Raw genomic sequence first — 13,064 nt, forward strand, 5'->3', positions numbered from 1 at the left:
GAAAATGGAGAAGATGGCAATCTCCTTTCCCTACTGTCCCCGAGTGTGACCCAGCTCTAACTCGTAACTAAGCCTTGCGTGAATGGGGTCTTCAAAAGGCAGTCATCGTGCTCGTATTTATTTTAACCTCGCCGATCGAAAAGTCAACTATTTTCTTTTCCAAACCGTGTTGACCGCGTAGACGCTGAAGAAACTACACGCAGAAATATCTATAAAGAATTCGGGCTGGTCCCGGCTCGATTGAGAATTTGGCAACTTGACGAGAGGCACTTGGAGAGTGAGTTGCCTAGTCTCTCTCTCTCTCTCTCTCTCACACACACACACACAAACACAGTCTCTCTCTCTCTCTCTCTCTCACACACACACACACACAAACACAGTCTCTCTCTCTCTCTCTCTCTCCGCGTCGACCTCTAGAGCGTGCTATACGATCTGTAAGTTGTAACCCCCTTCCATTTGACTTCACTCCATAGCTGAGGGAGTGGGAGGACCTCTCTCTCTCTCTCTCTCTCTCTCTCTCTCAGCGTGCGGACGACCCCCCGCCGACATACACAGTACAATGCCAGGTTTAGCAGCAACATGGAGGTGCATCTTTCACATGCCAAGAAAGACAGTTCTAATGGTTGTCTTACTATTAGGCTGCTTATGGGCAGGCAGCACCACCACCGCAGCAGAGCGGTGGAATGACGGCAGCTTTGAGATGCAGATGGTGTACAAGTATTCACAAGAGTTCCGGGACCTCACTAAAGGGAGGCCTGAGTGGGAGCACTTGGCATCAGAAGAATGGCCGGCCCCGGGCTCACCTGAGTTCTACCACACTCTGGCTTTGCATGATCGCCACAAGCGAGCCGCGGCACGCAACCTTCTTGGTAACGACACAGATGTCTACTCTTTGGCCCCAGTGAATGCGACCATCTACATCCCCTCATTGGGAGGGTAGGCATCTTTCATCTGTCTGTCCTGATTATGCATCTCAGATAGCTTATCTGTCTTATAATGCATTTACTTTATGCATTTCCAAGCTTTTATTTTAGACATGTCCACTGTTACTCTTAACACCCAAGTTGGCAGTGTGTGTATGGCAGGGAATGAAAGGATTTGTGGGTGCTCTTAAATAGAAAACGGGTGAAGGAATGGATGTATGTGTGAAGCACAGAGTGCCAAAAAACCAAGAGTGTGAAGAATCTGTGAAGAAGAGAATGAAGATAGGAAAAAGAGCGTTAACTTGCTTAGTGGAGACTAATGTGGGTGTAATGGGGTGCAGGATACACTACACCGAGATAGCACTGGGGACTCCACCGAAATCGTTCCTGGTGGCACTGGACACTGGCAGTGACCTTCTGTGGGTGCCCTGCAACTGCCAGCAATGCTCTGCCGCTGATTGGGCAAGCTATGGCCTCAACGTGGTACACACTCCACTCATTTAAATTTGAAATTTCCTATTCATTCAAGTTAGTGGTAAAAGTGATTGTGTGAGTGCTTATACTGTCCAATTGTTGTGCAAAACCTTATACTTCTTTTGAAGGGTAATTCTCGTCATGCCTTTCCTTCAAGGATAGAAGTGCCTCCACGGGGCACCGCAGCCTTCAGAAACTAGCCTAGCCTGAGTAGCTATCCTTCAATAACAAAGCATCTTATTCAAAAGAAATGCTTAGCTTGGCTCCTGAGTCCTTGTATGTGATCCTCTTGGTGATATCCTCATGCCACATTCCCATTGACCAAATGGAGAATGTATGATGTAGGCCCTTTATGCACTACTCGATTTGTCATGTGCACATGTCTCTTTGCGCCACGTGGACTTACTACCTATGTTTTCAGAGCCAAGGTTTGTCTATAGAGTTGAAGGGATTTAGCTCAAGCATTTTGTCAGCCAATTTGTAGGACCTGTGTGTTTGGACAAGTCCATCATATAGTTTTTTCCATTTTTGAAACCCTCTAGGGTAAATGGTTTGTATACATTTTGATAGATGTTATGACACTAAGATGGGCATTTGGCATTGCGAGCATGTAGATTTAAGTTAGAGGAACCCAACTTGTCAATTTTTGCAATAATCGGATTCTTAGTTGGAAGGTGTGCAACAATATCACCAAGAGACTACCCCTCCCAATAATTATTTAAAGTAATTATTTTAAAATCTTTTTTTTAAATCATGTCAAATCATTGCCTGGCCAGGATCCAACTAATTACCAAAGGGAGCACATCCACCATTAGTTACCCACATTCTTGGCCACCCCAACAAGATCCTCCTAGGGTTTTTGTATGAAAGCACTACATCCAATTGGATCTAGCATTTTCCGAACTTACATGCCAGATCTGCGTTTTTTGTTGCGTCCATCCGCAACCATTACCTTCCCTTATTTAGCACTCTCTTTGCCTTGGCGATCAAGCTACTTGCTAGCCCATCCTCGTTGCAACATTTGCATCTACTTTGAGCCTGTATTAAACCAACTTTTTTGCGTTTTTGCATCTTAGATCTACGTTTTTGCAACGAACATTCATCTCTGGTATCCTCTCATATGGGTGTGCATATCAATTCTAGATCTACCCCTCGGTGGCCATTCGCCACCCACATCAAGTAAGTGCATCAAATTAGCCCCAAGGGTGCTTCATCTTGAAGAGTTACCATGGCTACATCATTCATTCTAGTCAAGTGGAGTTTTGCATAGGTGTACATTCCATTTGTGTAATTTAAAGCAAATACCACATTGGTAATGGTGTGGGGAGTCCTTGAGAGGGCTGATTGGCGCCCCATCTTTTCGTCCCCTCTCTCTCTCTCTCTCTCTCTCTCTCTCTCTCTCTCTCTCTCTCGGATAGATCTTTAAGGTCTCTTGGATAGTTTCCTACGATGTTAAAATTCTCTCCTTCTTTTTTCATAGTTACCCGCCGGAACGCGGAACGGGAACGCTGACGAGATCCTCCGTTGAACGGGGGAACGGAGAGGGGTTCAGAACGGGAACGGTGCGGAACGGGAGGCATAAAAACACCCAAATAATGCAATTTTAAGCTCTGTGTGATTGAATAGAAGTAGTATCAGAGTCCTTTGACTCTTAACACTCCCAAAACACTTGATTTGAAGACCATTCAACCTTACTATGGCAAACGTGTGTCGTGTAGACTTGAGAGCTTGAGAGGGGAGAGAAAGAAGGGGGGAGAGAGAGAGCTTGAAAGTTGAGAGAGAGAGGGAGAGAGCTTGAGAGAGAGGGGGAGAGCTTTTAGCCTTGTAGACTCTAGAGTCTAGACTTGAAAGCTTGAAAGAGGCTAGAGCTTGAGAGTTGAGACTCGAGAGGGTAGAGCTTTATCTTTGCCCCTTGAAAGCTTGTGTGCATTGTGAAGGTAATGGGGTGGGGGAAGGGACATTTATCAAGGGGAAGGCTCACAAGACAAATCAGCAAAATTTGAAAATCTGCCCATTCCTAGCCATTCTGGGCCGTTCTTGTTAGGTGCTGCGGAATGAATGTTGTATTTTCTCAAGATTAGTGATCTTTATTGCTCAAGGTTCCTTTCAGTTCTTAGGGAAAGAGAGAGCTTTCCGTCTTATAGAGAGTGCGGTGATCACGAACAAAGTGAGTGGATCTAGTGCGTGGCACGTGCAAGTGAATGAGACTGAGAGAAGGAGAGAGAAGAGATACGACACCGAGAGGTTTGTAAAACCCTCCTCCGAAGGGCCCACTCTCGTCGGCGAGAGTGGTCTACTTGATTGCACGAAAGAGTACAATGCAGATGCAATGGACAGATGCAAGTTGGACTATTCCGATGAAGACGACGGTGATGACGACGGCGACTTGGGCTGAAATCTGAGATCTTCTAGATGCTGAATTTCTTGGACTGTTTCAAGGCTGAAAATGGACTGTTTTTGGCTGCGTTTTTCGAGGCTAATCTTGGGGGAACATCTACAACTGTATAGGGTGGTTCTGCTATCGATTCCCAGGCTGAAACTGCTTTGCTTCAAGGCTGAAAGTTCTGCTGTAAAAACTCTATCAAAACAGAGATCTACTGGTGTTTTGGAGAAGGAAACGCTGTTGAATCTAGGGGTCTATTCCCTGCTGAAAACGCTGGATAGCAGCAATGGGACTATGGCTGAAATCGCTGGTTTATTGCAGGTCTAAGGGGCTGAATCCCTTGCAGTGATTAGGTGCTGAAAACGATGCAAATCTGCAACACTATGCTGGCGTTAGTAAATCTGGGCTGCTGCAAGTGAAGAGCAAAAACGCCAGGCATGAGGGAGCATGGAGGGCGATGACTGACTTGGGAAAATGCCAGTAATGCTGAGGTTCTGCTGTGGATGAAAACGCCAAGGGGAATGGGAGGATGGCGAGGATCTGCTGCTGGGGGGTACTGCTGAGAAGTTGCCTGTTGAGCGGGGAGCTCCTGCTTCCTCTTCTGCCAGAAAGTGTGAACTTTGGTTTGCTTATATATTAACTTAGCAAAATTGCCCGACCTACTTTTGTAGGAAAGTCACTTAAAAATAATAAGTGAAAATCCCAATAAATAGGAAAATAGGCTAAATGCAATGGAAAATTCCCCTAACTGATGCTAATGGATTTTGATGGGAATTCCGATGATCATGCTGTGTGCAACTGGAGGATATGCATCTATGATAAGTGACTGGGCATGCACGGTCTACGAATAGACTCACAAAAGTGCAAGATCACTGCTAATCTAACTTTATCGGACTGATTGAACCCTGCTGTGGTGTAGCTTGTCCATGGACACATATGGTTGGGATGTGTCACGTGACATCCCCTCCTTTTCAAAGTGAGGTACTGGTACCGAACTGTATGGCGTCGAGGGAGATCGCCAACAGCATCCGGAATCCTGGAAGGGACTCTTCGCCGGCCCACTCTGATGTGTGGGTCGTGCGGTACTTGAACTTCATAAAGGTTTGCAACGCTTGCTTCTTTGGGCTGCGTGGAAAGCGACTCAAAGTCTTTTGAATCTCCTTTCTTACTTCAACTTCGTCTAGAGTCGTTCTTCTTCCATCTTCACGAATCTCCATGGTTGAAAACAGGGTAGTTTTCGTACGACGTACGGAACGTCTCGTTCCGTGTTGTGGGTCACGTACCGTCCCGTACGTTTCGTACGTTTTGTACGTTTTTTTTTAAAAATAAAATAAAAAAATAAAAATAAAAAAAGCAAAATTCACAATTGTGAATGGATTACATTGAGCAGCCCAACTCTCTCTCTCTCTCTCTCATGCTCTAGCCTCTTCCTATTTAAGCAATGCCTCTCCATCTTGTTCTCCAACACTTCCAAGCTCTCAATGCTCATTGCTCTCAAGCTCTCAATGCTCTCAATGCTCATTGCTCTCAATGCTCTCATTGCTCAATGCTCCCATGTTCTAGCTCTCAAGTGACAAGCTCTAGAGACTAGAGTCTTGCCTCTCCATCTTCTCTCCATTGGGTCTCTCCCTCTCAAGCTCCCATTGAAGATCTCATAACGTCAAGTTTCTTTAAGTGTAAAGTTTAAACCCAAGGGCCTGAGCCTTAGACGTAAGAATTCTTTGTTTTTTTATTTTGAACGTACGTAACGTCATCGTATATCTTAATATTTTTTAGTTCGTTTAGTACCGCACATCATCGTATGTGTACAAAACGTACGGGACCATACGAGACCACTATGATTGAAAATTCTTGAAACCATCTCCAACACAACCATGAACATACCCATTCCATGTAAAGTGAAGGAAAAAAATCTTGTCTTTGCTAAATACTGTGTATGCAATGTTGATGAACATAGAGATGGAGTGGCAACCCGTTCCTCAAACACATGCAAACAATGAGGTCGAATTTTTTCTGTTTGATCAAAATCATCAACTGTGGCAAATCACAATGAAAATGCCCATGCTTGGTGCTCATACAATCATGTGCTCATTCAGAAACTGTGTCATGCCAAGGAAGAAACATGGAATGTGACTTCCTGACATACAAACTTTTCAACTTTTCATGAACAATCCGCATACATTCGTGCTCATCCATGAGAGAAACGTGCTCAACATACAATGTCATGCTTAGTAAAAGGGATCACATAACGATGCTGATTGAAATATAGGAAACGGTCACGAATGAAACACTCGAACAATGCGTGCGTATCAATCATGCGAACACACAATACTTCTTGTGAGGGTTCTTTGGACCAAAGCTCGAGAGCCAAGATCGGTTGATCCTGAATGATCGAATCGTCCTGTGGGGGTTCTTTGGACCTCGACTCGAAAGCCATGATCAGATCTTCATGACTGCTCGAAGCTACAACGAGGTTAGCTCCGCTAGTAAAAGCATCCACTAACACATCATCCTTGTGAACAATCACACCATCAACCTGCAAATCATCATGCTTGTCATTGTCATCCAAATCATTATCCTGCAAATCATCATGCTTCTCATAATCGTGCAATTCATGTGTGTCATGCTATGGAGCAAAAGAGACTGAGAGAGTCTCCTTATCTCGAATCCTTTCAACCTTGTCCTGCATATTAGCAATGAGAGATGGAGAAGGAGAAGTATCCACTCCATGAAAGACAGTAGGAGAATCACTTTTGGCATTGAGAGTTAAAGTGGTAGCCTCCCAATCAACGAGAGGGTTGATTTCACGAAACCATTTCATGGCTAAAATCATATCACATCCTGTGAGAGGAGAAACAACAAATCTTCTAATGAAGGCAGTCTGTAGAATTGCAAACAACACATCAAGGCACTCCTTCGTGATGAGAGCGTCCATACCAGGACGAAAGCCAGAGATCTCGATAGGAGATCTCGGACTAACTTAGAGGCGGGCTCTCTCAACAAGAGGGGTTGATCACATCATGCATACTACCTGGGTCAAACAATATGACAAAACGGTGCCCCGACGTACGACCATAACATTTAATGAGAGAATCATCAATGGGAGGGTCTTGAGAAACTTTGGGCACAATCGTGTTATCATTCATTGCATTGACAGATGTAGTGGGTGTTGTGGGTTCTTTAGATTCATTCAATTCAAGCTTAGGACATGTTCTTTTTATGTGACCCTTAACGTGACAATGAAAACAACGACCTTCCTTGGAATAAGTGCTTTGTTCTTCCGAAGTGATGTATCCTCCTACAGTTCCTTGTGCTACCTTTTCATCTGGAGTAAGCTTAGGTTTAGCAGTTGTGTTAGCCTTACCCTTAGATTCATTGGAATAATTTTTTGATGAGAGACTGTTGGTAGATTGGTTAGAAGAGTTATCATTCTTACCGTTCTTACTGTTCTTACCGTTCTTACCGTTCTGAGGAGTCTGCGAGGTATTTGTGGAAGTCTTGTTCTCCTTAGGCTTTCCCTTGTTGTGCTTCATCTCTTGTGCGAGAGCAATCGCTACCGCCTTGTTGAGATCGATTGGATCGAATACCTCGACATCGTACTTGATATACTCGTCCAATCCAAAGAGAAAAGCCTCTTTGCGTTCATCATCCGATATGCGAAGTTGGGTACCTAGCTGCAAAACACGATTAGAAAAAGACATGATCGGCATACCATTTTGCTTGAGAGCTCGCCAATCGTCCTTCAATCGTGCAAGGTACTGAGGTGGCATAAACCGCGCCTTGAGCTTGTCTTGGAAATCAGCCCAACTAAAAGAGAGGGCGTGAAATCGTCGGCTGCCTCTAGGTGCGCGGCTAGTTGTGCCTCTTGCCATGCATGGTACCAATTGATGGCATCATCGGCAAAGTACATAGCTGTCGTCAAAACTTTGCTATTTTCTGTCTTCTTAGTTGTCGCAAAATAAGCATTAAATTGATGCAACCAAGAATGAATAACTGTAGCATCCATGTTACCGTCATACTTACTGAAAGTCAACTTTTCTGTGACTGGATGGTTGGAATCCGCGTCGTGGCTTGCGTCACTTGACGAACTTCCACGATCTTTGGGTGGTTCGGTCTTCGAGGCTAGGATGTGGGAAATAAATTCTTGATGACGAATCTCCCTTTGAGCCTCGCGTTCATCAGGCTCGCGTGCGAAAGCAAGTCGATTTTCTTCTTGTTTTGCGGCAAGAGCAATGCGCTCACATTCTTGAGCAAGGCGATTTTCATCGCGCTCGCGGTCCTTGGCTTCTTGTGCTTCTGCTTTGCTTGCGAGTTGTGCCAATGCAACTCGTTTCGGTTCTTGTTGTTGTGCCATCATGTCCAACATCGACTTGACCATCATCTCCATAGGAGTGAGTGCAACTTGTGGCGTAGATGGCGAAGGGGGAGGGTTGAAAAAGTCTCCTAGTGGGGAAAAACCTTCGCCGCCTCTCTCATGCTCATCACCTGTATGCGAAGTATCCATTCCGCTTCGAGTGACGACCATGCACTATAATCTTGGGTTCTGAAGTTCGCGAGGAACGTGGGTTCTTGAGGGTCTTGAGGTTCGTGAGTCTTGAGGGTCTTGGGTTCTTGGGGTTCTTGAGGTTTTCTTTCGCTTGCAAATCGCGTTGAGAAGGATCTTCTCTTCACCCGAGTTCTACCCTTTTCTGCGGGCGCACCCCTTGGCGGCCTTGCGCTCACACCAAGGTTGCTTTTTCCCACCTCACGTCGAGTGGCCGGCCGCTAAGTGCACGGTCCGCTCTCAATGAGTGAAAAGAGACACGAGGGGAGGCTGGACAAGCCCTTCTTTCTTGGGATTCCTGTCACTCTTCAACAAAACACGATTAGGAATCGCCACGCCCAAGCGATCGCAACAAGCAAAAAAATTCTTGTGGTTCTTTCCTTGAGTAATGCAGAACACTTCCAAAGCTCTGATACCAATGTTAGGTGCAGCGGAATGAATGTTGTATTTTCTCAAAATTAGTGATCTTTACTGCTCAAGGTTCCTTTCAGTTCTTAGGGAAAGAGAGAGCTTTCCGTCTTATAGAGAGTGCGGTGATCACGAACAAAGTGAGTGGATCTAGTGCGTGCAAGTGAATGAGACTGAGAGAAGGAGAGAGAAGAGATACAACACTGAGAGGTTTGTAAAACCCTCCTCCGGAGGGCCCACTCTCGTCGGCGAGAGTGGTCTACTTGATTGCACAAAAGAGTACAATGCAGATGCAATGGACAGATGCAAGTTGGACTATGCCGATGACGACGACGGTGATGACGACGGCGACTTGGGCTGAAATCTGAGATCTTCTAGATGCTGAATTTCTTGGACTGTTTCAAGGCTGAAAATGGACTGTTTTTGGCTGTGTTTTTCGAGGCTAATCTTGGGGGATCATCTGCAACTGAATGGGGTGGTTCTGCTATCGATTCCTAGGCTGAAACTGCTTTGCTTCAAGGCTGAAAGTCCTGCTGTAAAAACGCTATCAAAACAGAGATCTATTGGCGTTTTGGAGAAGGAAACGCTGTTGAATCTGGGGGTCTATTCCCTGCTGAAAACGTGGATAGCAGCAATGGGACTATGGCTGAAATCGCTGGTTTATTGCAGGTCTAAGGGGCTGGTTTATTCCCCTTGGCATTAGTAATGTGCATCGGAAGTGATTTACAGTGATAACACAGGATGTGTGTTCACAGTGTGTGCTCAAGGTTCCTTTGAATTCATGAGATGTGCAAAAGACTAGAGAGATAGATAGATAGAGAGAGATACTATGAAAGAAGGTTCTACGAGTGATAGGGAGAGAAGAAGACTAATGCTGGATTGGGTCCCAAATTCCAAGGGCCCCCTCTCTATTGCTAGAGAGGTATTTGCTTTAGGTTGCACAAATGCTGATACAATGGTCCTAGATTCTCAGATGGTGATGGGATCTTGCTTCTAATACTTGTGTTTGCAAGTCTAAGGGCTGCAATGAAAAAATGCTAGTGGAACTGATAGGGATGTGCAACTTGACCATGCTATGGACTGATCTACTAATGCGGATGTCGTTAATGGGCTGAAAACTGGGCTGATGAGTGCCGGAGGCTGATTTGATGCTATGGCTGATCTGGAACAAAACACTGGCTGGCTGATGCTGATGCAAAAACGCTAAGGGTGCTGGTTGAAAATGCTGATGAACTGCTGGTCTTGCTGGTTATGGCGGAAAACGCTAGGTTGGGGGATGGGTGTGCTGAAGAAGAGGACAATGATGGTTGAAGGTTGATGCTAGGCAAAATGCTAGGGTGTTGAAGAGGTATTGCTAGCGGAAAACGCCAGAGGGCTGATGGGTACTATGTGCTGGTTGCCCATGAGAGGGTATTGTTGTTCCGATGATGAGAATGGTGACCTTGGGGTCATCTTTATAGGGTAATAATCTGTAGTCGACTAGGGCAATTTGACATCCCACAACTTGCTAAAATACTGCTAATTGTCACTTATGAAAAATTTAATGAACTCTTCATAAGAGGTGCTTTCTGTGTAGTGAAACTACCTAGGCTTGGTACTATGCTATACTATGCATCCCCAGTGCCTACACCTTAAAAACACTGGGTGTGCTTATGTGCAATCAGAGGGTAGGCAACTACTCTAGAGTCCCTAGACATGCATGTCTTGCGTACAGGCTCACAAGGGTTCCATAACACTTCCTAGGCTGTCCTAAACCCTAGAAGTACGAATTAGCTTGTCCACATGCACATAGGGTTAGATGTGCACGTGACACTTGGTTTTTTTAGCCAACATTCAGCCCTTGTATCCTTTCACATTGGGTGTGAAAATCTGTTCCAAATTACCTTGCGGTTGCCATTTGCAACCCACATCGAGCCGGATCAAGAAGGCGCATCAAATCAACCCGAGAGGTGTAAGGTGAAGCGGAAGTGAATGTTGAACTTTGCTCAAGATGAGTGCTCCGAACTATGCTCAAGGGTTCCTTTAACTTACGGAAGGGAGAGCCTTCCGTTCCTTTAGTGAGGGAGTGCAATGGACACAAACAAAGTGGTGAACACTGTGAATGAAGGTGCATGAGACTGAGAGATAGAGAGAGAAGAATACGACACCAGAATGTTGTCAAACCCTCCTCCGAAGGCCCCACTCTATATGGTGAGAGCGGTCTACTATTGATTGCACAAATCTCTACAATGCTTGGACTTGCCGACGATGTCGACGACGATGAAGACGACGACGAGACGGGCTGAAATCTGCAAATCTTTATTTGTTTAATTCTAACTCTATGTCGGTGACGATGTCGATGGTGGCGATTTCGACGACGACGCGCTGAAAACGCAGATGCTGATATCTGCGTTCTTCTGCTGAAATTGCAAACTACGTTGGATCTGACCGTGCGGCGAGGATCTGCTACGAATGCTACAGACGGAGATGTGGAGTTCCCTGCAAAATACCCAAATTAGCATACTACAAACCATAAAACAGACTAATCGACATACCTGGCAACCATATAGATGCATAATCGCGAGATACACAAACAGAGAGAGAGAGAGAGAGAGAGAGAGAGAGAGAGAGAGAGAGAGAGAGAGAGAGAGAGAGAGAGAGAGAGCAATAGGGCGCGTTCAGACGCACCTCCTAGAATGGAGTGCTATGCCGGCACGGCGAGAGAGAAGAGAGGAGAGGTGAGAAGAATAACGCAGACACTGGGTGCAATCTCCCCTCGTGCAAGATTGACCATTTCCCTCTTGCACGTATTTCATTTATAGATTTCTTGAATGGTCATGTCACGTGACACATCCAACCCTATTTGTCCGTAGACAAGCTACAACACGATAAGGGTTCAGTCAATCCAGTCAGTCTAGATTTAGAAGTGATTTGGCAGTTTTGTGAGTCTATTTGTAGACTGTGCATGCCCAGTCACTTAGTGTAGATGCATATCCTCTGGTTGCACACAGTATGATCATAAGCATTCCCATCAGAATCCATCAGAATCCTTCAGGGGAATTTTCCAGTGCATTTAGCCTATTTTTGACATTTTTCACTTATTATTTTTAAGTGACTTTTGTTGGAAAGTAGGTAGGGCAAATTGAGTAAGTTTGTATATAAGCAAACCTAGACTAGCACTAATCGGCAGAAGAGGCAGTAGGAGCACCAATGCTCAACATGCAACTTCTCAACAAGACCTTGGTGGGGGTTTCTCCACCAAGCAAAGGACTCCCTTCCCTAGAGTTTTTGCATCAGATGCTCATCGCCAGCATCAGCCTCAGCATAGCGTTTTCAGCAAGAAGATCATCGCCAGTAGATCCCAACCCCTAGCGTTTTCCAAAATTGCAGCCCTAGCGTTTTGGAGCCAGATCGCCCTCTCTTGTGCATGGCGATTTTCAGCCCTAAGAGCTGCAATTTTCAGCAGATAAGAACCGTCAGTTTCAGCTCTAAAAGACCTGTAGTTTCAGCCCCCAAATCAGCGTTTTTCAGCAGCAGAAATCAGCCCCAATTCAGCGTTTTGATTTGCAGCAGATTTCAGCCCTTATCTTTTTTTGACAGCAGATATAGAGTAGCAGATTTCAGTCCTTAGATCGGTCTCGCCATCTCCGTCGTCATCATCGATCTAGCCTACACTTGCATCAGTCACATGCATTCAGTTTGTACCAGTTTGTGCAATCAATAGTAGACCACTCTCGCCGACGAGAGTGGGGCCTTCGGAGGAGGGTTTTACAACGTCTCTGGTGTCGTATTTCTCTTCTCTCTCTATCTCCTAGTCTCATACACTTGCACGCATAGTGTCCATTCACTTTGTTTGTGATCATTGCACTCTCTCATTAAGGACGGAAGGCTCTCCCTTCCATAAGAACAAAAGGAACCTTGAGCACAGTTCTAAGCACTCATCTTGAGCAAAGTTCAAACATTCATTCCGTTGCACCTTACATTGGTATCAGAGCTTTGGCAGTGTTTTGTATCACTCAAGGAAAGAACCACAAGAATCACAAGAATTTTTTTGCTTGTTGCGGTCGCACGAACCCAAGTTCGCTTGGGCGTGTCGATTCCTAATCGTGTTTTTGAAGAGTGACAGGAATCCCAAGAAAGAAGGGCTTGTCCAGTCTCCCCTTGTGCCTCTTTTCACTCATTGAGAGCGGACCGTGCACTTAGCGGCCGGCCAATCGACGTGAGGTGGGAAAAAGCAACCTTGGTGTGAGCGCAAGGCCGCCAAGGGGTGCGCCCGCGGAAAAGAGTAGAACTCGGGTGAAGAGAAGATCCTTCTCAAACACAGATTGCAAGCGAAAGAAAACCTTAAGAACCT

The 13,064-nt window shown here is 45.4% G+C and overlaps 1 protein-coding gene across 1 annotated transcript in view; it reads left to right on the forward strand.

Moving 5' to 3' along the window:
• The first annotated feature begins 258 nt into the window (after positions 1-258).
• LOC147428874 (aspartyl protease family protein 1-like) overlaps positions 259-13,064 on the forward strand; it is a 57,921-nt gene continuing 45,115 nt past the window's right edge. The window contains exons 1-2 of the mRNA XM_086494889.1: positions 259-936; positions 1,265-1,406. Of these exons, the coding sequence (XP_086351015.1) occupies positions 560-936; positions 1,265-1,406 (519 nt within the window). The 5' untranslated portion in view covers positions 259-559. The remainder of the gene's footprint in view (positions 937-1,264; positions 1,407-13,064) is intronic.

The sequence above is a fragment of the Adiantum capillus-veneris genome, chromosome 22 (assembly GCF_014529385.1).
Source record: "Adiantum capillus-veneris isolate H3 chromosome 22, ASM1452938v2, whole genome shotgun sequence".
Taxonomy (NCBI): domain Eukaryota; kingdom Viridiplantae; phylum Streptophyta; class Polypodiopsida; order Polypodiales; family Pteridaceae; genus Adiantum; species Adiantum capillus-veneris.